Raw genomic sequence first — 23642 nt, forward strand, 5'->3', positions numbered from 1 at the left:
TATTTAAGCTACACAATTAGTTGGCCTATTTCCAGGTATATCCCAGATCTCTGGTTAGCAGCCTATAATAAAACAGAAGGGGTCAGATTAGCTGGATAAACATTCACTAGTAAATAGGGGCTTTGATTCTGATCTGCACCTCTTCTCAACATTACTTCAGTTTTCTACCGGGCGCGTTGCCTTAGCTTCTGGGTCTGTGCAACAACTTGATTCCTTTGTGTTTCAGCCTCTGTGTTGCACATTTGCAGCCTGCCTTGGAACATTGTCTTGGAGCAGGTTTTGTCAGAGCTGCAGCTGTTTAAAAGTTAGCCTCCCATTTGACTTCCAGCAGGAGCGCCTAGCTAATTTAGTGATTGCGACTCAATTTTTATGCTTTCTCTAATGTACATACTGTTTTATATTTTACGTTGCTTGCTATGTTTGAACTGATGTAGATGCTGCATTAGACACTACGGTGCTTCCAGTGACCTCTGTGACCTCAGCAGGTAGAGTACTGTCAACCGTGCCAAATGTGGGCATCTGCTCCAGCGAACACTGTCCAAAACGATAATGAATTATGGCCATTAAGAGAATCAAAATGCATTTCTGACACCTGAAAGTAATATCCAACAAAGACTGCGTACAAAACAGTTGTGTGTAATAACATATTTGAGCCCGCTGATTATGAGATGCCAATATTTTTGCGATTTGTTGTGTTGTAAGGTTGAAATGAAATTGTTCTACTCTTGCAGACCTGACGTGGGACTCATTCCTGACACATATTCCTGCAGCACTGTTTTATTTGTTTAGGTGTTCAAAAATTTGCTGTGGATATGGTTACTACATTGGACAAACGCTGAGTGGGAGTGATAATTTTGTAAGATTGACGATCGACTGATACTTGCGCGAGAAACCAATCATATCTGCAGCATTATTATCTGCTCCTTATGTGGGTCAGTGGACCAGCTATGTTGTAATATTGCACACTGTAAGTTGATATAGTCACCATAAAGCTTTATCTCATTAATAGGTGTGGTATAAAAGTATGGCAAACGCACCATGTTCGAAGGCTGTTAGCTGTCTGTGGTTCAATTACAAGTCAAGAAAAGTATGACTAAAAAACTAGCTAAACATCTTGTCAAGATGTTTCTTGTGAGAAAAAGCTTCAAATAAGATGTATTTCATCCAAAAAAGAAAGAAAGAAAAAAAAAACAACTATTGGTCATTAATTTTAAGGAGAAGCCATAATATGCATACACATTTTAACGTTTGTTTTACATTCTTTCAAACACTTCAAAACCAACCATTTCACCTTTTCAGATGAAAGAAATATGTTTTTTTTTCATTAAGCGTAATTAAAATTCAATACGATTGAGTTATGCACGCAGAACAACAACAACAAAAAAGATTTTTCGGGAACGAAATGTCAGCACATCCAGAAATGAAAATAACCATTTAAAATTTTGCACACGGCATTATTGCTTAAGGCTTTCATCATTCTTCTTTACAAATGTTTGCAGAAGCAGATATTTTAAGAGGCTGCTACACCGTCATCACCTGACTGATCCCATGTCAACAGGTAACCACGGGTTCTTCCACTTCCTCCCTTCATCACCATTTAAGTGTAGTGAATTTAAAATTCACAATGTTTCATTGGTGAAAATAGAGTAGATTTTTTATTTAGGTTATCAGAAATATATTTTTTTAATGCTTCATATTGTTTTAGTTACTCGTCTCTCTGCTCTTTAAATGCGTTTTATAAAGCAAACGTCTTAAAAACACCACTTACAGAAATCATGGAAAGCACCTTTAAGCAAGAATTAAACATACTTTTCATTAATATTTCTGTTTTTAAAAGTAGTTGTAGTATCGGTCTGATTTAATATCCTAATGTTAAATGTCATGTTTTCAATTACCTGTAAGTGGAAAATGATCATAATTAAGAGAAATAAAAGCTTTCAAACATCCATCTGTGACTACATAATGGGTGTAAAGTTTCTAAAATAAATGGGCTTTTCAATAATATTCAAATTTATCGACTCGGTCTGCAGTAAGATGTTTTAATTTTCAAGTTTTCTTTCTGCCTAGAGATTAAAGATGAAAATCCTTCGTCCACAGTGACCAGCCTTTTATATAAAAGTCTTCTAATAAAACCGGCGGATGTACTCTGATCAAAAACTGAATGAAAGAACGTGAGCAACAGTTATCAGCAGGTAGAAGTGGTTTTATAATTAACATGTGCTTCCAAGAAGACTGTGAAGTGGTAATAACATTACAAGCAAAATGTTGGGATCAGAATTTTGGAAAGTAGTCTCCATCACCAAATAATTATACTCTCAAAGCATCTTTTGTAACACTGACGCTTCTTTGACAGGATTTCTCTTTAAATGGCGACGCCTGCCTCGTTGTTCACAAGCAGTTTCTACCTCCGAGTAAGCGGGAGCTCTCAGCAGGGAGCGAAAGCCTTTCCCCCACTGATTCGTGTCCCTGCATGTGGATGTCAACATGTGTATATATGCAGCACAGAAATCCATGAAGGCAGACCAGGTTTAAACCTGCAGCAACCGCTCTTGTAAACAATATCAGACCATGTGACAAAGCAATTTGAGAAAATAGGACATCTTGTCCTCATTTATTTTTTAGGTTTTATAAGTATGTGGGAGCAGCTTTATGTTGCCTCATCGTTATGAATTTCCTAACATTTATGTAAAGAAGGAGAAACGCCGACTGAAACCAACTTTGGCGCAGATGAAAACAGAACTCCCAAAATGCTGGTGAATCAGGATCACAAGACTGGCAGAATTATTCCACTCAGGTTTTTGCATGTTTCCAATCAGGATAATGAAACGCAGCACTTCGTCAGACAAAACTACTAACCAGTTCAGTGTGGACATTACACACTTTGTGTCAGGTGATGCAGTCTGAACTGGTTAGGTGGAGCCCACTCTGACTCATAGGCTTACGTCGGCCTCTTCAACTTCCTCGTAATAAATCGAAAGCGCTTCCCAAAATATTCAGGAATTTCTAAATGCTGACGTCAGTGACGTCTGAAGTTTTAAAATGCAAATATGTTCTAATGCATCATCAATAGTGTTTATGTTCATATGGCTCCAACTTCAGCTGTAAACTTACTGAAGGAAACTATGGAATCATTAATTCATCATTTGGTCAATTTACAGTTTTGATATGGGCTCTTTACCCAGGGCAGCACAGCTTTAGGGGCCCAAAAATTAAGACTTCTCTTGCTTATTTAGATGTCCTGTCAATGAAAAATGGACACCCCGACACTAATGTGCAGTTTATACACTGTAAGAAAATACAAGTGCACACGAAAGTGTCTAAAGATGCCAGCTTATTTACAGTTTCAAATTCAATCCAAAGACTGTTTTACATTTTTGTTTTGCTTGTTGTTTGGTTACATTTCATCAGCTCAAAGTCTAAAATGTCTAGACTGGCTAAACCTGAAATTGATTATTTTACAATGCAAGAATATTTTAAAGTGTAGGGGAGAAAATATATATTTTGTATTTTTATTATTTAACCTGTGATCAGATCTTTGAACAACTGAGTGAAATCATTTTTTTAAAAATTAGCAAAAATGTGGGGTTTTTTTGTTTTCAAAGTTTTGTTCTAAGCTAACAATCCTCATACAAAGACTAAGTAAATGTACTCATACCTTAATAAAAATTAAAACGGTGGCAGTACTGTCGTCTTTAAAATGCTGCAATATCTGATTTTCGTCACCCAAACCTTTGTGTGTTTTGATCATCGAAACTTCGATCATCTATGTGTCACAGTATTGACGAGGATGAGGGGTCAAGCAGCAATATAACGTCGAGACAGACAGGACACGTAGTGCCAAATTAGAACAACTCACCTTTTTTGTCCATTAACCACATAAACAGCAACCAGGGGAAGAACCCAACCGGGCCCCACAGAACCAAAACTGCGATGTCAGACTTGGTGAACCCATAAGCCTTTACAGCCGAGTTCTGAATGGGTCCCCAGAAGTTCCACACCATCCCTTGCATGAGTGCCAGCAGGGAAAACAGGGTCAGAACCAGCCATCTTCTGCCATACACTCGGCTGTTTACAGGCAGGCTGTTAGTAGTCCCAGCGGAAGTCGGAGCAAGAAGCGGCTCCCTTTCTGCCTCGGTGCTCGAAGCGGCACCCATAGTAGCCGCTCGCTCGGTTGTCGGTGTAGTCCGAAAGCTAACTTTTACGTCTGTTTGAAGGACAACAGACGTGTTGCTCAGCTATTGTCGTGTACAAAAATAATAACAGCCAAGCCGACAGCCCCCCCCCTTTTTTTTTTTTTTTTTCGTAGCTGCTCCACTGCGCATGTCCAAACGGAAGTAGTTTCGGTGTGGGAAACTGGCGTGCTACCGCCGCCATTACGGCCCCGCTTAAGCGCGAGCTTCACTGAGGATGTTGAAGCCGAAAACAGAGCCGAAATGGAGCAGTTACATGTCGGAAAGTGCCGAATGTAAATTGAGAGCCGCGTTGTGTCATGTGAGTTTTGTTTACATCCGCCAGAAGTTCCTCTGCACGTGTAGGGATAGGTGAGTGTGGCTTTTCCACAGATACAGACGTCTCCACGAAGCTAGCTGGAGCTGGGTTTACTTGGAAATTTTCACTGTTAAACGGAAAACATGGATCTATATTTACCAAAAAACATAAGGCAGCTAACATCATTAGTTCCGTTTTTATTTTTCAACAAATGTACAGTCCCGTTCAGCTGGTGTTCTGATTGAAATTAGAGTAGACGTCATCTCAATTATTGAAGTATACTAAAAGCAAAAGATAACGTTAATAAGTCGTTGGGTTCCCGCTGTTGTCTCATTACAGTTCATTAGCATTCAGTGCGGAAGTTCAAAATTAGCTTTAGCTTCCCAGCAAGATTCAATTTTAATGTTTTTTCCGGGAAATTGCTTTCAAAACACACCAAACACGTTCCAGAGAACAAAAAGTCATTAAACAGGAACGACGTTCAAAACAGATGCAAAATTACTAACCTGGCAAATATTGTGACCAAACCTAACAAGGATGTGGTTAAATAGTTATATTATTTTCAAAAATCAACAGGTTATCCGAACAAATCTTCTTCAGAAATCTTCTTCAGATCTTTTAACATTTTACATAATATAAAAATAGCGTTAATATGCAGAAGATTTTTTGTTTTCTTTTACTCAAGACCTTTTGTTGCTAACAAGCACATAACTCCCCGCCCCACCACTCTGTTTTTACATAAACTCTCAGTTTATGTAAAGGTTTTGTGGTCATACAGGATGAATGTCATCTTGTGTCTTTGTTCTAATTTCAGAAATCTCTTTTGATAATTTCGTACGCAGATTTTTGGATACTAAAAAGGGCTGCCTGTTAGCTGATGCACACTAGGTGGTGGTTTTGATTGTTATTTAGAAGTAGTTTTATGTTAGGAAATTAGGTTATTTTATAGTAAAGTGTATTTACCAGCAGCTGTGTTTTCTGAGTTATTTTAGTTTATTTGAGGTTAGAATCTGTCAAGAGTCAATTAACCCAAAGAGGAAGAAGAACCAAAACGAACTTCAATAGTGTGTTATGCAAAGTTTTTAAACAAAAAGACCAGGGAAGGAATTACAAGTCTTTCTATTTTATGCTTATAAAATAACACAGTTGTAAGTAGAGATTAAAAATGCAAAAAAGAAATTAGGGCAAAGACCAAACAAATCAATGGCATCCAAATGACTGAAAACTGCATCTAATAAACCAAGACCGGTCTGTTTATCATCGGATTCAAAAGTCAAGTGAATTTATTAGTAATCCAAATAAACTGTATTGGAAACATAGAGATACATTTTACAAAATATATCGTAATCTGATAATGAGTCAAATTAACATTGCTTCCTTTAATTTTCCACTTGCTGTATGCCTCAAAAAAGAAAACATCATTCTCTACCTTCTGCATGCCATCTGTGTTTGGCACAATAATGTTAAACGCTGACTCTGCTAATACCCTATCTTATTCCCATGTTGCAGCCTGTGAACAGCGTGGACCCCCAGGCAATGGCTGCCGTGACCCCCATTAAACCTTTCAGCCCAGAGGAGACCAGATGGATTTTGGAGCATTTGCAGCATCCTACAGTTTTCCTGAACATGACCCAGGGCTGGCCTGTCCTGCACTGGACTGCACAGCATCTGTCAGGCTGCCTCCAAGACAGGCTGATCCGATTCAGACTCGGAAGGAAAGAGGCAACAAACGGTAAGAACAGATGATGAATCCCTTCAGAGGGAAGGCGTCGCTCCTCAGTAATAAATCATCTAGAATCCATGTTTAGCAAGAAATTAGACCTCAAGCTACAGTGAGCCTACTCTGGCTCTCACCAGGTTAAAGCTGTTTATGAATTCAGCTTTAAAATGCAGATGGAAAGAAAACCATTAGAAAGTATTGAAAAAAGACTGAAGGGCTTATAAAAATGTGTTGTAGGTTTTTTTGTTTGTTTATATAATTAATTTAAAATGTTTTAAAACAAAGGGGTTATGAATAGGACTGAAGTTCTTACATCCAAACTCTCTTGTTTCTTCCTCCCTCTTTGTAGCTCCTCTGTTTGAGACTCAGTGTTCGTACATTGAGGCCACAGTGACTCAGTTCCTGCGCTGGACTCAGCATCAGACCGATGTGGGGTCTTTCTCTGAATACCCCTGCTCAGAGTACTGGGCTTATGCTGACTACAAGTACATCACCACGCTGTTTCACGATCAACCTTCCATGTTTGAGGTAACCGTACTGCGCCGCTTTTTGTTTCTGTTTGGTATTTGGACGCTATTGAATATAGTATCGCCATGGAACACCTTGAGATTTTAATAAAAAAATGCTCAACATGCTCAACAGCTTGTTATTGCAACTTTTAGCAGGATAATTTTTCAAAGCAAGTGGCCAAATTAATGCTGAAATGGATCACCAGACAAAAAACACAGCCTTCTTCAATGGCCATTTCTGTCCTCTGGCCTAAATCCTAAAAAAAAAAAAAAAAAAAAATACACCTTTTGGGTGAGCTGAAAGGAACAGAACATAAGTCCCAAAACTCTGAATGATGTAACAAATGAATGGTTCTCAGTCTCTCCATGTATTGTCTAACCTTGTGAAATGTTATAGAAGAAGACTAAGTGCTGTTGTATGAGCATCTTGAATGCTAATAGTAGCACCACCAGTCAGTTTTGTTAAAACAAAACGATCTTTAGACATTTTTTCATAGAAATGTACTCGATACATGTTCTTAATTTAAACGTTATAGTTATTTTTTTATATTTTAGTCTCAACTAATTTGCACACTCCTCAAATATCTTAACTCATGATTTAATTTAATATAATAATAATAATAATAATAATAAATAAAAATATGCTGCTCACTTCAGCCTGCCAAACTTTGTGGAAGAGATTGTAATGTTCAACAATTCAAATATTAAGCATTCTGTTAAAAAAACACAGCCTTAAAAGCCAGAATAGCAGTTCCAATCTTGCATTTAATTTGAACCTCTTGTTTGACATTTTACATTTGTTTATTAACTTACTGACTCATCCTCTGCTCAAGAATTACATAAGTGTCACTTCTTTTTTTTTTTTTTAGCAATGTCCTGGAATTTATTACATTTTTTAGTCTGTGTGGTAAATTGTTACTGGGCATCCACCTGTAATTATTATCTACTGACATTTATGGCTATGAGACGAGCAGACATGGGCTTAAGAGAATCATGGTGTTGGAGGAAGGCTTCTTCAAGGCTAAATTGACCAGTCTGTCATTTCCAGCTGCTTTCATATAGAATAATGACTTTATTATTCTGGGACCTTGTGGGATTTAGTATTTTTGCTTTGGTAGTATGTAACTGATGAGGCAGTTTTCCTAGAAACAATTACCAATCTTAAGTGTACTTTTTCTGCTTGGACAACTTCATTTGTTACCGTATATGTGCTCTGTCACTGCAGCTGATGGTGTAAGGTTATAAATAAGCAATGAGATGGCAGGGTTGTAACTCTGGTGACTATATCAGCCTTATTCCTATATTTTTAAAATAATTATGGACTAAATTTAGTTATATTTTCAACACTGTTTTGAAAGGAATAAATGATTGCTGTTTATTCCAGGATGTAAAGTGGTCTGAGTTTGGCTTTGAAGGACGTAACGGGAAGGAGAGCACTCTTTGGATTGGCTCAGAAGGGGCTAACACGCCGTGCCATTTGGACACCTATGGCTGTAACCTTGTGCTGCAGGTTCAAGGACGGTAAGAAGGAACACCTGAACTCATCACAAAAAAAAAATATTACACAACCTGAGCTCTTCAGCTATATCCCGGACGAGCCCCCAAAATTTTACTTTTCCGGCTTTTGTTTTGGAGCTAGAGGGGTATAAATTAATAAAAGGTTAAAAAATATAAATTAATTAAAAGTTGTTTGTTATTAATGAATCAAATAACTAAACAGGCCAATTTTTGAAAAATGGTTTACTTATTAGTCTAAAAATGAGTTGGCAAAAAAAAAAAAAGAGTCAAAAATATTGTTTTAAAAGGAACAAAACTACTGTGGGTACGTTACTTCTGCACACTACATCAAATTCACATTGGACACAACCTCCATCAATCAAAGAAATTAGCTTCATTATCTCCCCATCATGCATTTGACCTCTAGCGACCTTTAGGTCAGCCAATAGCTACTTCTCTGGCACAGGAGTTGGTGCCACTGTGCCATAGTGAGTTTTAGGGTTTGCATTTTAAATTAGTCAGGAGGAAAATGCTGAGCACTCTGGAATTTTGAGTCTGAAAAAAATTTAGAAACTCTTCAGAGGAGCCACATCATTGATCATGGTGTTTCTCTCATGCACAGAAGGAATGTTTAAAAATGTAATCATGCTCAACAATTTTATTGTCTGTCGATGCATGATACATCCGCATTAACATTGGTATCGGCTGATGCTAGTAATTTTTTCTGACATATGGGTATCGGTTGGTAAAAGTGGTACAACGTGAACAACCAATGTTTATTTGGGTTTTGTTGTCATTTGTGTTTCGGGAGGTGGAAGTAGCTGGATATGTGTTTGCTGTTCTGCCGAACTGGTGTGGTCGCTTTTACACAGTGTCAAAAGTGTATGGAAATATACAATAATATACATATTGGTAGCTACGGGTTATTGACAACAACAGCAGAGTTGGTATCGGATACCGGATATTGACATCGGCCCAAACTTTCATATCGGTTCATCTATACTATTTTCAGTCGGTCAGTTATGGTTAAGGTAATGTTTACCTTTTTTTGAATAAAAGATCCCCTACTTTGAAAATAAAGTTTTTGAATCAAATACAGATGAAGGCATCTGAGAAATTAGTTTTTTTTAAAGCTGAATTTAATGGTTTAAACCAGTGGTTCCCAAAGATTTTCTGGGCCCCCCTATGGATTACAATAACATCCGACCCAAAAAAAGAAAAAATATAAAATCAACTGGGCACACACATCGTTCAAACAGACATAAACCTATACACACATTTTGTTTTCAAACTGCACTGAAGTTTATTTCACACTTCAGGTTGCAACAAAACACACTACAAACCATCTTTACAGTGAAACACTTTTGTGTAAGTTTTTTTTTTGTTTTGTTTTGTTTTTTTTCATTCATCCGTACCGCTTCCCGCGCCCCCCCTGCAATGGCACTGTGCCCCACACTTTGGGAACCACTGGTTTAAACTAATCCCTGCCATTTAAATCTGAAACAACGTCACACTTCAATTTAACAGACCGGACCTGCAGCTGAGCAGGATTTCTCATGTGAACGTTTTCAGCCTCCTAAGTGCGCAACTCTTCCACAACACTGAAGGTGAAAAGCACCGCGGCTGCTGACACTCGCCACGATCCGTCCTCTGCCTTCTGGAAAGGATTTAATTTGTCCCTCTGCTCTCCTAAGGAGCAGGAAAGAGCAGACGACAGGGCGAGCCACAATAACGGGACAGAGCGAGCCAAGAAATGAAAAGGGAAAGGTCTGCGTTATCTCGTTTTGGCAGCCTCTCGGGGAGCAACAATTGTGTCTCACAGCTTGTAATTGGGTCTCAGGTTCCTTTATTTGGTATTGATCTCTGAAGGAATGAAATGCCGCTCCAGCGGTCTTTTAACTCTGCTGATCTATGAAAATACAACGGTGTTGATTGATATCATGACATTTGGCCTTCTGCTAGATCAGATCAACAGGAAATAAAAAAAAAGCATTGGCAAAGTCAAATAGTTTTTAAACAAACTATAGAGAGAATGTAATTTAGGTTTTAGGTTAGAAAAGATTGTCTGGGACTGATGGCTTTGCAGCTGCCTTTGCTGGAGAATAAGAGCAGAGTTGGAATTTGGATTGGGTTTGGGTTTTTAGAAACTTCAGCTTTCTTTTACTGCTTTTTCCTTTTTATTTATGTGGCATGGATACAGTGTAACAGATTGGATTCAGATTAAAATGGTGTCCCTTCTCTGCAGGAAACGCTGGCATCTGTTCCCTCCAGAGGACACAGCGAAGCTTTACCCGACCCGGATCCCCTACGAGGAGTCCAGCGTCTTCAGCCAGGTCCACGTTCTCCATCCAGACCTGAGGAAGTTCCCGCAGTTCCAGGGGGCCAGGGCCCACACGGTGACTCTGGAGCCCGGGCAGGTCAGAAAGTGACAAGGTTAAAAATGCAATCTAATTTCAAAGATGACACTACTTGATGAGTTTATTGATCCAGGACGCACAAACAAAGGCTTGGATTGATTTATCTTTAAAGTTAATTAAAGACTAAATTAAATCTTCCTTACTTCCTTTTTCTTATGTCGATTGATGAATCGATGGCCACTTTCTATGAAATTCAGGCTTTTACAACCTTATTTTAACACCTTATTTACACGGTACATACGCCGTCTTTAAAAGTCCTTTTGTAACTTCTGGTCTGAACCAGAATGGAAAAAGTGAAGTTTTCCAAACTTTTATTTAAAAAAATTTAACAGATTAGAACATGTATATTCTAGTAAGTTATCTAAACAGACAGAGTGCTTCTCATACGGTTTTATAGCAAAAGTATTCACACCCCTTGAAATGGTTTTCCTTCTCATACCAAAGCCAACTCAAAACAATCTATGGATTTATTGTGTTTATGTCATAGGCAAGCACAAAGAAGCGTGTCTTTGCGAACGGGGAAGAAAGAGAAACATTATTTATCAAAACTGTGTAGGATAAAACATCAAAGAAGGAGTTGAGATCATACGTATTCAGCACCACTGAGTTAATAAATTGTACCTTAACCTTACCTCCCTGCAATCACAGCTGCTTTTTTTTTTGTTTTGAAGCACATCTGTGAACGTCAGGATTTCAGGTTTTTACACCGATTTTTAATTAGATCTGGACTTTGGGCCGTTGTGAAACATGGCTTGTTCTAAACATTTCCATTGTAGCTCTGGATGTGTGTTCATGGATCCTTTTCCTGTCGTCCGGTGCTGTCCTGTATTTTTCTCGTTGCAAAAAAAACCTCCAAATTTACAAAGTACTCTTGGTCTTGTTTCTAGTGCAAATATCTTACTACAGTTGAAATAGGACAAACCTGGCTTACAAGTCACTTTTCAGGAAGATATAGGAGCTTGTTTTAGATCAATAATTCCTTAAAATTGATTTTTTAAAAAGTGCTAATTCTACTGGCAGATTATTTCACTTATAACAAGACATTTTTCCCGTGATATTAAAATGGATTCCAGAAAAAATGTACACAGTAAAAGTAGAAATTGGGGGGGGAAAAAAAGATAGAAATTTGAAAATAATAAAACGGATTTCATTTCTCTTTGTATCTCTTCTCCGTATGAAATTACACTTTTGTTGTGGTTCTGCTTCACCTCTAACAAGGGTGATTTGGGATTTTATGTCAAAGAAAGCAAGAGCTCATAGCTTTGTAAAGGTAAACCTCATCACCTCTTTGGATTATGTGTTCGGGTGGGGGGAAGAAATCAGGGTTAAGACCAGGTCAGCAGGTCGAGTGACAATTGACTTAACTTCCCACTTCAGATAAAGATGAGCTCTACATCACAGCAGAGCTGTGGTAAACTCTGGGGGAGGGGGGAAAGGACCATTAACGTTTCCTCTTTCTCACCGTTCAGTTCCTTTTTTCCTTTACTTGCCCTTCTTCATCCTGTTTCTCATGTTTTTTTTTACTCAGGAAACAAAGAAATCAGTCCTTTGTATCTGCTCTTCTTGGAGCCTCCTCAACCTTTAGAAAAACCCGCCTACATGTTGATGCGAGTTGATTCATAAGCTGAAGTCACTGTTACCTGCTTAATTTGAAATCTCTCCTGAGAAAGATGACCTAAATATATTTCAGCAGAATCCCTGTTTTCCTGTTTTCTTTTTTTTTTTCTGGAAAAGTATTATCCTTATCCTTTTTCCATAAACCAGTCGCAAACGAGTCTGTGTGGCATTCCTGACCTTTGCACCTTTAACCATCGATTTCATTGGCCTTGTGTTTTGTGCTGCAGCTCACATAATCGGTAACCTTTGGTTCCTGAGGACAGCTTTTGGCCTGAGTTTTGTTTTATCTACATTTGGAAATGTCTTGTTGACATGGAAGGAAAGGCTGTTGGTCTCTATCTCTCCTGGACTGAAATCGATAAACCTTCTGCGTTATTTTTTATTTTTTTAAAAGAGTCGCCTTATGAATTGATGGACCGCTAACCGTCAAGGGTTCTGGTTTATGCTGCCATCTGGTGGATTATCTGTGTACTTAGTAGCTTTTTATCTTTGGAAAACAGAAGTTTAGAAACTAATTGCTGCCATTGAACTCTTGATAAATTAAATGGGCTTTTTTTCTCTCTCTCTCTTTTTTATCTCCTGTGACCAGGTGCTTTATGTCCCCAGGCACTGGTGGCACTATGTGGAGTCAATAGATCCCATCACCGTCAGCGTCAACTCCTGGATCGAGCTGGTACCGGCGCCCCGTCACGTCTCTCCTTCATCCTGTGTTCTTCACCTAAAACCTTCCTGAAACGACGCTCTAAATAGCCCAAGCGCTTTGAGGTTTTTAAACTGGGTTCCTTTGGAGTCTGGGAAAGGGAGGAATTAGATTTCATTGTGTTGTAGGCCTGTAGCTGTGGGAAAAGAAGTTAAATGCTGTGATTTTCTCTAATTAAAAAGCTGAAATTTCCAAAATAATGTAATAATCTTACAATATACAAGTAACAGGGTTCCTGTGTGCAGTCTGGAAAACACTGGAATTTTAATATTGATCGTGGAAAAATATATGTTGTTCAAGACTTTGTTCCCTGTCCCATGGTCTAAATGTCGTGTCCTGTCTTTCCTCACACGCTTCTGTGAGCTTTCTTGTCTTTTCTTCCTTGCTTGCTTCAGGGCTGGGAGATTTGGCTTAAAAATAAAATCTTTATTTTTTTTTCATACCAAATTTGATTTACGATTTTAATCATTTTTGTTTTTGTCACTTCCTTTTCTTAAAAAGAAATTACAAATAACAGAAAATATTGTCAAAAACTGACTTGTCTTTTAGTCATCCCTTCTCTGAGTTGACCTGAATTTATATTCAAAATAATTGTCTAACAAGATGGAGGTGGGTGGGCTGGCGAAACTTAAAATCAATTTTATCATCCGAGTTGATTTATACCTCTTTTGCCTTATAATTAAAATCATTATAAAACTGCTTTTTATATTTACTCAGATTATCTTTGTCTAATATACAATGTGTTTGATTGGAGGCATTTCATTCGAACAATAAAAACAAAAGCAAATTTCTAAGCATTTTCCCAGAGAGGTCACAAACACGATAAAACTGTCTGCATTAAATGCAAAAATTATAATAAATGCGGGTGAGATTTTGCTTACGTTTGTCTCTCTGTTTCTGCACAGGAAGTGGACGACGCAGCTCGGGTCAGCGAAGCCGTGACCAGGACGGTTGTGTGTGCGATGAAAAGTGCTCCGAGTGACGACAACGCCGACACCTGGCTGAACCCCACTGAGGTAACAAGTACATGCTACCATGAAAAACATTTGAAGCACCTCATAATCCAAGATAAAATTAAAAAACAAAAGTGATGGATTTAAAAATCCAGTTTCCAAATACTATATATATATTTACTGACATGTTTTTTTCTTTTTTTTATTATTTCCTTCACTAAGGTTTGAAAAACAGGAAATAGCAAAATGTGCGGCAAGTTCTTTGAAAGCGGCAGCCATTTTAAATCAAACAGAAACAAAAATATCAGACGGTATTATTTCCATTTAAGCATCCTTATTTTCATCTAACTAAAAAAATCTGCTACAAAAATCCCTGTCTCTGGAGAAAACATCTAATAGTTTTTAAGTCTCCATCCAGTCTGTAGTCAGATACAAATCATCATGACCTTTAAGGGAAACTTTTTCAGGGTCTGTCTTACCTTGGTCGCCCTCTAGTGTTTCTTTTTGGGACTACCAGATACATTTTTCTTTTTCTTCTATCAGTACCTCATGAAAATTTTGTTATCCCACCTCTAGGACATTCTTTAGTTTGTGTTTTTAAGCTGCTCCTGCCACTGAGACCACAGTGTGCATAGAGAGACCACAGCTCTTCTGAAAATGCAGAGATGAGCAGGAGCTTCCCAGAGGACACCGGATGTGTGTATTGTTGTACAGTGAAGTTTAAGAGATCAGCCAGAATAACTGTGTAAGAGAATCAGGTTTTTTTTTTTTAAATCTATGCTGATGACAATAAAACCAGCTGACTTATAACATGTACAGTACGTTCCACACATACTGCCAAAACAGCTCTTTTTATTGGGATTTTATATAAAACACTAACACAAAGCGGTGCAAAATCGTTTTTCTCTCTTTTTTTTTTCTTTCCTTCCACTTCACAAAGGAAAATCTAAATCTGAAAAGCATGCCTAATTTTACCCTGATACCTCTGGATAAGATTCATTACAGCCAGTTGCATTCAGAAGTCACATAATTATAAATAAAGTTGGTATATGTGTGTAATCTAAATATATCCAGCTCCTAATGTGTGAATACAAATTCATGCTACACTTTTCAGATTTTTGTTTCTAGATGAAAGTAGGGCTGCATCTAACGATTATTTTAGCTAATGATTAGTCTATCCATAATTCAAATGACAGTCGTGGCAGTCTGCAGATTTTTCATCTAACCACTTAAGCCTTTCTATATAACTTTAGAAATGAAAGATGCGGATAAACAAATGCTTCATTTTCTTTTTCTTTTTTTTTATATTAACATTTTTATTGAGAAGGCACATTACAATACAATTATATAATTGCGCCGATTACATTCACATTGTTACATGCTTCCTCTATTTTCTAAGTTTAGATAAGAGAGAGAGAAAGAAAAAAGGAAAAAAAAAAAAAAAACTTAAATGGGAGCGGCGGGGCGACCCGAGTACCGACCAATAATTGACATGTCAAATTAGAGCATAAATCTGAATGACAGCAAGGTTTACGAAAAATCAGACACAACAGGTTTAACATATTCTGTCCACTTTGACCATATCTTGTAGAAAGCATCTCTCCGCACATTAATGGAAAAAGATAGTCTCTCCAGTATATAGATCTCTTTCACTACATTTATCCAGTCATTAGTTGTTGGAGGTTCCCGTTTAAGCCATTTTCTTGTGAGGGCCTTTTTGCTCCCGGCCAGTAAAATGAACAGAAGTTTTTGATCGTTGTAGTTCAGTTTGTCAACCGGTATGTTACATAAAAATATGCATTCAAAAGTTAAAGGAAAATTAGCCGTGAAGATGTTCTGTAAATGATTATGGATTTGAGACCAATATTGCTGAATGGTTTGGCAGTCCCAGAAAATATGGAAATGATTGGCGTCATCCCTTCCACATCTCCAGCAGGTAAAACCCCTTCCCTGGTATCGTTTCTGCTTTGGGGTTATAAAAAATCTTATAATATTTTTCCAGCAGAATTCACGCCAAACCTTCGATCTTGTTGTTGTCCATGGAATCTTACAGATGTGGCCCCAATCTTCTTCTGAAATTGTCAGGCTGGCTTCTTTTTCCCACTTCATTTTAATATAAACAGTGCTGTCCTTCTTACACCGCAGGATGGCGTCATATAACCTGGAAATTGTTTTACCTGGTTTTGATTTAGTTAGTAATATAAACGTTTCCACAAATCTCAAATTATGTAAATGTACTTTTAGCTCTTTATTAAAATAATTTCTGACCTGTAAAAATCTAAAAAAGTCATCTGCACATAAATCATGTTTTCTTTTCAGGGTCTCAAAACATTGGAATGTCCCTTTATGGACAAAGGAATAGTAATTAGTTAGGCCTTTTGAAATCCACTTCTTGAATCTATCGTCCTGTTGATTTGGGGGGAAATCCGAATCATAAGCGCACCATCTTAAGAGTTTAGAGGCATTTTCTAAATCACAGATTCTAATTGCTTCGTTCCATGCAGATATCATTACTTGTGATATTGGTTCATCTGCCAAATTAATTTTACTCTGTAATTTTGTGTCAGCTATTATGGCTTTAATCGGCATTGTTTTGACCGTTTCCCCTTCCACATTTTTCCATCCTGCAGTGTAATCCGGACAGCACAAACATATCAAAGGTCTCAACTGAGCTGCACAAAAATATTCTCGTAAACATGGAAGCCCACAACCCCCTTTTTCCTTTTTTAATTGTAGAGTTTTGTATTTGACTCTGGCTTTTTTCCCTTTCCAAATGTATTTGGACAGCATCTTATCCCATTCTACAAATTGTTTTGACGGTACGGGAACTGGTAGGGATTGAAATAAATACAAAAATCGGGGGAGAATGTTTAATTTAACTGACTCAATCCTGGAGTGTAGGTCTAAAAAAGGTATGGCGTTCCATCTTTGGATATCTGACTTTATGGCTATGTTCAAGGGGGCATAATTGGCTTCAAACATTTCATTAGGGTCACGATGGATCACCACCCCCAGGTACCTAATACTATCTGCCTCCCATTTCCATTTATAGCAATTTTTAATTTCAGCTGGTGGGTCATAATTCACCGCTAGAACCTGTGTTTTGTTCACATTAACCTTGTATCCTGAGTATAGACCGAAATCTGATAAGATTTTCATTAACTTGGGGAGAGCCTGAGTAGGATGAGATATAACAAGCAACAAGTCATCAGCAAATAATGCCAATTTTTGCTCCCCTCCTATGGTCCTTATTCCAATTATATCCCGTCTTTGTCTGATCCACTGGCTCAATGGTTCTATAAACAAGGCGAAGAGGAGTGGCGACAAACAGCAGCCCTGTCGAGTCCCTCGCTCGAGTATGAGTGATTCAGTAAGGTCTCCATTAATTTTAATTTTGGCTGTTGGTTTATTATACAACCCAGATATAGTATCTATTATAGATTTATCAAATCCAAATCTCTCAAGAACCTGGTATAAAAAGGACCACCTCACAGAATCAAATGCCTTTTCGGCGTCTAAACTTAACACTAAAGTCTCTATTTTTTGTCTGTGAACCTGGTTCATAATATGTAAAACTTTCCTAATGTTATCTTGAGTTTGTCAATGTTTAATAAAGCCTGTTTGATCATTATGTATTAGTCCTGGTAGGATAGTTTCAAGTCTCTTAGAGATGATGGAAGTGAACAACTTATAATCAATATTTAATACACTGATTGGGCGGTAGTTACTACAATTTAGGTTGTCTTTTCCTTCTTTCTTAATTATAGAGATTATTGCTTCTTTCCATGATGGGGGTACAATTTTTCCCTTCATTACCCAATTAAATGTTTTCTGCAAGATGGGAGTCAAATGGTCCTGCATTATTTTATACCATTCTGGGCCAAATCCATCTGATCCTGCCATTTTACCCCCTTTTAATCTTTTAATTGCCGAGTGAATTTCTTCTCTGGTTATTGTGGATACTAACAATTTATTTTGTTCCTCCGTCACTGTTGGTAACTCCAAATTAGACAGAAAAGTATTAACATCTTGATTATTATCTACATGGGTTTGGGAGTAAAGTTTTCTGTAATAGTTCTGAAAACATTGTTGAATTTTCTCCTCTTCGGTTTCTAATTGGCCATCTAAAGGATTTCTTATTTTGTGTATAGTCCTCTCTGCTTGCTGCTTTCTGAGTTTATATGAAAGAAGTTTTAATGATTTCCCGCCTACATCACAGTACTGCTGCTTGTTAAAAATTATTTTTCTCTGTACTTCAACCATGCTTAAGTCGTCTAATTCTTTTTTAAATTTTGCTATATCCGATTTAATGCTGTAGTTCATAGTCACCTAGTGTTCGTGTTGCAGTTTTAACAATTTATCTTCCAGGTATTTACGTTTTTGTATGTTTTCCTTTTTTAGGTGGGTGGATATACTAATTATTTTCCCTCTAATCACTGCCTTCATTGCATCCCATAATATTCCTGGTGACACCTCCTCATTATCATTTTGAGCTAAATAATTTTCTATTTCTTTTTTTAACTTCTCTTTAATGTTTGGGTAGTTTAAAATATTTGTGTTCATCCTCCATAATGTAGATCTCTTTTTCCCATTCAGACAAATATCAGCGTAAACTGGATTATGGTCAGAGATTGTACATGGACCGATTTCACAAGTTTTAATTTTAAACAAATCATTCTTGAACGTAAGAATGTAATCTAACCTAGAATATAAGTTATGAGGGTGAGAGAAGTGGGTGTATTCTCTATTAGTTGGGTGATGTTCTCGCCATACATCAACTAATCCTAAATCGTCCATGAGGTGTCCCATCCTCTTACCAATATTTCGTCCATCGCCTTTCCCACTAGAAGAATCAAATTTGGTGTTTAATAAAATATTGAAGTCACCCCCGCATATTAAAGTTCCCTGACTCCTCGTTGTTGCAATTTCGAGAACCTGTCTATACAGGGACCAATCACTGCCCGGTGGAATGTATATATTCAGGATGGTGGTCATGATACCATCAATCCTGCCCGTAATCATTATGTAGCGACCTTCTTTATCTTTGTACTCTGATATGTGTTGATAGTTAAGAATTCCAGATAACAAAATTGCCACTCCCCTTCGCCTCCCAGAATTGTGGGACGAAAAAAACACATGTTTAAAACCCATCTTGTTTAACTTAACATGCTCGCTATCCGGTAGATGTGTTTCCTGCAATAAAACAATTTGGGCTTTATCTCTCTTAAATTTAGATAGGACTTTCTGCCTTTTTACTGGACTATGTAAGCCATTAATGTTGTTTGACACCAATTTTATCAACCTGCTACTCATCTAACTTATATTTCTTAATTATATCACAAAGATTATTGGGCTCCCCGCTCACTCTAAAAAACACTGAACATAAAACATATAAAAAAGTCAACATTAAGAACAAACAGAACTCAAACTGAACTCTTGACTTCCAAGGTGGGGGTCTCAGATGAGAACCCTGCTTCACCTCCAGAGGCAGCTTCTTCATCGGTTAATGAAGGGGCCCTTGGTGGCTATGGCCTCAGTGTAGAGAGCACCGTGAGAAACCTGCCTTATTTACTTATTGTACTTCATAAACCAAATACAAGTCTTGATTGTTAGTAACTGAGTGAATAAACCTTAATTTTCCTTGTGCGCGGGGGAAGACCTCTTGAAGGCTCTGAGTTTTTCTTTGTAGCCGGCTGCGGGGTCCCGCCTCTTGTTTGCTGGCCCACTCCCCGGTCCGCCGCGTACTCTGCTCCAGGTCAGCTGCTTCAGATGCTCCAGGGCCGTTTCTGGTGACTTAACGACCCGCACAGCGTAGCCTCTACTGGACATGTCTTCAGTAGCTTCCACCACTGTATTGTAGATCTTCGTTTCATCTCCATATTTCACCCTCAGCCGGGCAGGAAAGAGAGTCTGAAAGGGGATTTGCTGCTCCTTCAGAATCTTGCGCACGTCTGCGTATTCTCTTCGTTTTTTCAAAATCAGAGGGGGATAGTCATGGTCCAAATTCACTTGCTTGCCGTTCCAGGTAAATCCTCTTTTCTGCCATGCTTTGCGAAGGAGAAGTTCTTTGGTTTTAAAACTGAGGAATTTCACAACAATAGATCGCGGGGGAGCGTCGCTTGGAGGCGGAGGGCCTAGAGAGCGGTGGGCCCGTTCAATGTGTATGTCGAGCTCGTCTTGGGACAGCGCCAAGCCCTCACGGAGCAACTTCTCCACAAAGTCACCCATTGACGCCGAGTCCCGTTCTGCCGCCTCGGGTACGCCATAAATGCGTATGTTCTCTCTTCGTGTACGGCTTTCTAGGTCCATTAGTTTATCCTCCAGCTTTATCTGTAGCTTTATTATTTCAGTGACGGCGTCCTCCGTGGTTAAAATCCTCTCCTCCGCTTTTTCAATCCGATCCTCAGCCTCATCTAGTCTGGTGTTCATCTTTCGAATTTCTTCTTTTATTTCCCCCAGATGCGCATTATTTTCCTGTCGGAAGCCTCTTAATTCCTGCAATACCGTCTCCCATTCAGCCATAGTATCACTGTTGTTTGTTTAGTTCAAGTCAAAAAGTGCAGCGGTAATTTTTCAGACCGGAGGTTCGAGATGAATAGCAGTTGGCATTAGCTAAAATGCTAGCAATATTTTCTCGACTTTAAACGTCCGCTTATTGGCGTTACAAAGCATCAGTTTTGAAGTATTTCGCTCACCCCAGTTCTTTTTCACCTTTATAGGTATGTTTTCGTCGTTTAAGTGGGGTTGGGATTTCAATTTCTTAGGTTCTCTAGGGAGCCCGTTCACAGCGCGGCCATCACGATGACGTTCAAACCGGAAGTCCTTCATTTTCTTTTTCAAGCAAGAAAATGTTCATTTTCTTGCTTGAAATGCAATGACAGCATTCCTTTAATGTACACTCTATCAGCAAAATAAATACTTCCAACATCAACACGTTAAAAGCTCAGCCCTTTCTGCTTGACTTAAGTATAGCTCTGAATTGTTGAGTTTTTTATTTTTTAACCAATTAAGAATGAGATATCAAAAAAAAGGAGATTTTTACTGTATTTGAACCAGGTGTAGCTAAAACTATGCCACTTGAGTAGTTCAGGGTAGGACAGATTTATAAGTGAGTTTTTTTTGTATCTTAAATGCAAAAAGTATATTTTTTTCACAGTTTTGGCTTAATTTCTGCTTTCAGTACATTGTTCTTTCCGGTTTTTTAGTCTGTACACTCCTATTAACAATTATTCAATTACTAAATTAGTTCACAGTTATTATTTCAATAATCGATTCATCACATCTAATTGTTTAAGTCCTAGACAAAAGTTGAAAACCATGTTTGATGTATTATTTTCCTTTGGCCAACACATAAAATGCCAATAAATATGACAAAACAGGGGGGGTGAATACTTGTGCAAGGCACTGTATCTGATTCTTCCTGGAGTTAGAAGAGGCATCTGTGTCGTGCCGTTTGATTTCATTTACTGTCGCTGGTGTAAAGCTTTTGCAAGTTCAAACATTTTCACACAACACTGAATAAAGTGTTTTGTCTGATTATTAGCTGAAATCCTGGCCTTCTTCTGGAGAAATGTAGGCCTGCAGCAAACTAACAGATCTTTTTAAAAGCATTATGAAGTTTAAAACATTAAATATTTTGAAAGATTTTTTTTACATTTTCCAGGAAGAAAAGCTCTCCCATGAAGAAAACATGCAGTATCTTAACCTGGCAGTGTCTGCTCAGAGAAAGAGGGGCCTCTTCCACAGGAAGCCCAGCCCGGACCCGAGGGCCACCCAGCCTGCCAAACGGGACTCATGTGGACGACTAAAGCTCAGAGGAGACGGGGTCAAGGTCCCTGCGTCCGTCCGACTCCCGTTCGGGCAACATCTCATCCCCGTAAAGTGTCAAGAAGACGAACCGGAGAAAACGGTTCCGGAGGACTCTTCCTGTGATGCTGCCGTCTCTCCCGGGGAGGACGGTTCTGCTGGCGCTAAGGGAAAACACACATGTGGTGCTGATTTAACTCAATTTAGCTCTTGCGATTTAGCGACGGAGCGCGGGAATAATCAGGGCTCAGGACCTTCGCTGATTACCACTAACGACCTGTTAGACTGTCTGGTCCATCCAGACATCATCAGCCGTGTAACAGAGCTTCTCCTGGAACGGCACGGAGGCGGCCATCTTTAATCTTCGATCTTCACCTGCCGCAGACGGGAGGCGCTCCATGTCGAACATGAATCTCCAGCAGCAAACTGCTCACTTCCTGCTGTTATGCGACACCTTTCATTTGTCCCCTCATTCTGGGATCCTCGCGCTGCAGACTCCAAATTTGAATAAACGCAATTATGTGGTGAGTCATGCCGACGAGTGGCTCGGACATTTCCTCCCTGTGTCATCCAGAACATGCTAATCTGGTTTAGCTGATTAGCAGAGGAAAAAAGACCACCTCGATCAAGTTAGCATGTTAATGCATCAAATAATTCAGAATAATATTCCTCTGGTGGAAGCATTTGTTCTCTCCGTGATGTTTTGTTGTCATTTAGTGATAAAACAAAATTGGGCCTGAACCTCCATGACTTCCTGATCGTAATGGTTTCAGGATGTATAAGAGCTGAACGTGGAGTTAGTGACCGAAACTGACCAAAATGTTTCAGACTTCTACATTAAAAGTGTAATATACTTCTGATTTAATTGATTTTACTTGTTGTTCGTTGCACAAAAGTCCATTTCTGTCAACTAGAATGTCGTAGAAAAGTTCAGATATTACATCAGAACAATAAAGGAAAGGGTTTCTAAAACAGAAATGTTGTGTTATAGTTTACACAGTCCTCGACACCCTTCACAAGAACAAGGCTCTTCATGAAAATCGGTACCCACTCATAGGTGGGAAGTTTAGCGGAAGGAAAAACTGAAAGGTACATTTTAGAGCACATCAGCTTCCCTCTGCTGAGAAGCTTATGGAAATGAAGATTTTAATTTTAAATACAGCTAGGCAAAAAAGAGAAAAAAAAGACCAATACCTGCCCTAATAACCATGGTGTCCTTGTGCTTGATTGGCCAGCAAACATAACACACCTAATAAACTAGGTGTGTTTCAAGAGTAAGATGATGAAACCACTGTTGAAGCAATCTGGGCTTCCTTAAAACCTCCCTGGCTTGCTGCATTCATACAGTAATTTGTGCAAAAGGAATCTCATGAAAAGCATTGAGCGTAAATACTGTGTCCTACAGGGGAATTACCCTTCACTAGGTTGGCTTTTTGTTTTAAAAATTCTTATATTAGGCTTTTTCTACAATTCTAAATTTTTCAGAAACTCAATTTTGGGTTTTCATTGGCTGTAATCTACAATTAAACAGAAATAAACACTTGAAATATACCAGTCTGTGTGGAATGCATGTTGCTTGTGCACTTTTTCCTTCCTCTAAACCTTCTAATAACAACCTTGGGTGCAGCGCTATGCAGCTAGCGGCTAACCGTTCAATGACTGTTGAAATACAGATTCTGATTGAACCAGGAAATTTGTCAGGTCCTGGATCAAACCCTTGTTGTGAATTAAGCAACTTCCTGTTGGAGAACAGGAAGTTGTGCAAAAAGTACCACATCATTGAACAGTTGTATATGTGCATTCAAAGTTTTAGAGAAGATCATATTAAGTTCACCTGTCAAGGTTAAAGTGCATTTTAGGTTCATCTTGAAATTTCCCTCAAAAGCTAAATATCCCTAAGTAGTGTGTATAAAACTGTGATTAATGATTCAGTGT

General features: G+C 38.4%; 2 protein-coding genes across 4 annotated transcripts in view; one reads left to right on the top strand and one right to left on the bottom strand.

The window, feature by feature from the left end:
• The window catches only part of slc49a4 (solute carrier family 49 member 4), a 51980-nt gene extending 47697 nt beyond the window's left edge, over positions 1–4283 (bottom strand). The window contains exon 1 of the mRNA XM_028022145.1: positions 3857–4283. Within this exon, the coding sequence (XP_027877946.1) occupies positions 3857–4154 (298 nt within the window). The 5' untranslated portion in view covers positions 4155–4283. The remainder of the gene's footprint in view (positions 1–3856) is intronic.
• A 46-nt stretch (positions 4284–4329) lies between these two features.
• On the top strand, positions 4330–22685 carry hspbap1 (hspb associated protein 1). 3 transcript variants are annotated; one of them, XM_028022141.1, is made up of 8 exons: positions 4332–4491; positions 5998–6220; positions 6558–6736; positions 8102–8238; positions 10460–10631; positions 12838–12921; positions 13854–13964; positions 21565–22685. In XM_028022141.1, exons 1-8 carry the CDS (start codon positions 4408–4410, stop codon positions 22066–22068), a joined length of 1494 nt encoding a protein of 497 aa, XP_027877942.1. In that variant the 5' UTR covers positions 4332–4407; the 3' UTR covers positions 22069–22685. The 3 variants fall into 3 exon arrangements, with proteins under 3 accessions (XP_027877943.1, XP_027877942.1, XP_027877945.1); XM_028022144.1 differs by having other exon boundaries at positions 4409–4541; XM_028022142.1 differs by lacking the exon at positions 12838–12921 and having other exon boundaries at positions 4330–4491.
• Positions 22686–23642: the final 957 nt, after the last annotated feature.

Source organism: Xiphophorus couchianus, chromosome 7 (assembly GCF_001444195.1).
Source record: "Xiphophorus couchianus chromosome 7, X_couchianus-1.0, whole genome shotgun sequence".
Lineage (NCBI taxonomy): Eukaryota > Metazoa > Chordata > Actinopteri > Cyprinodontiformes > Poeciliidae > Xiphophorus > Xiphophorus couchianus.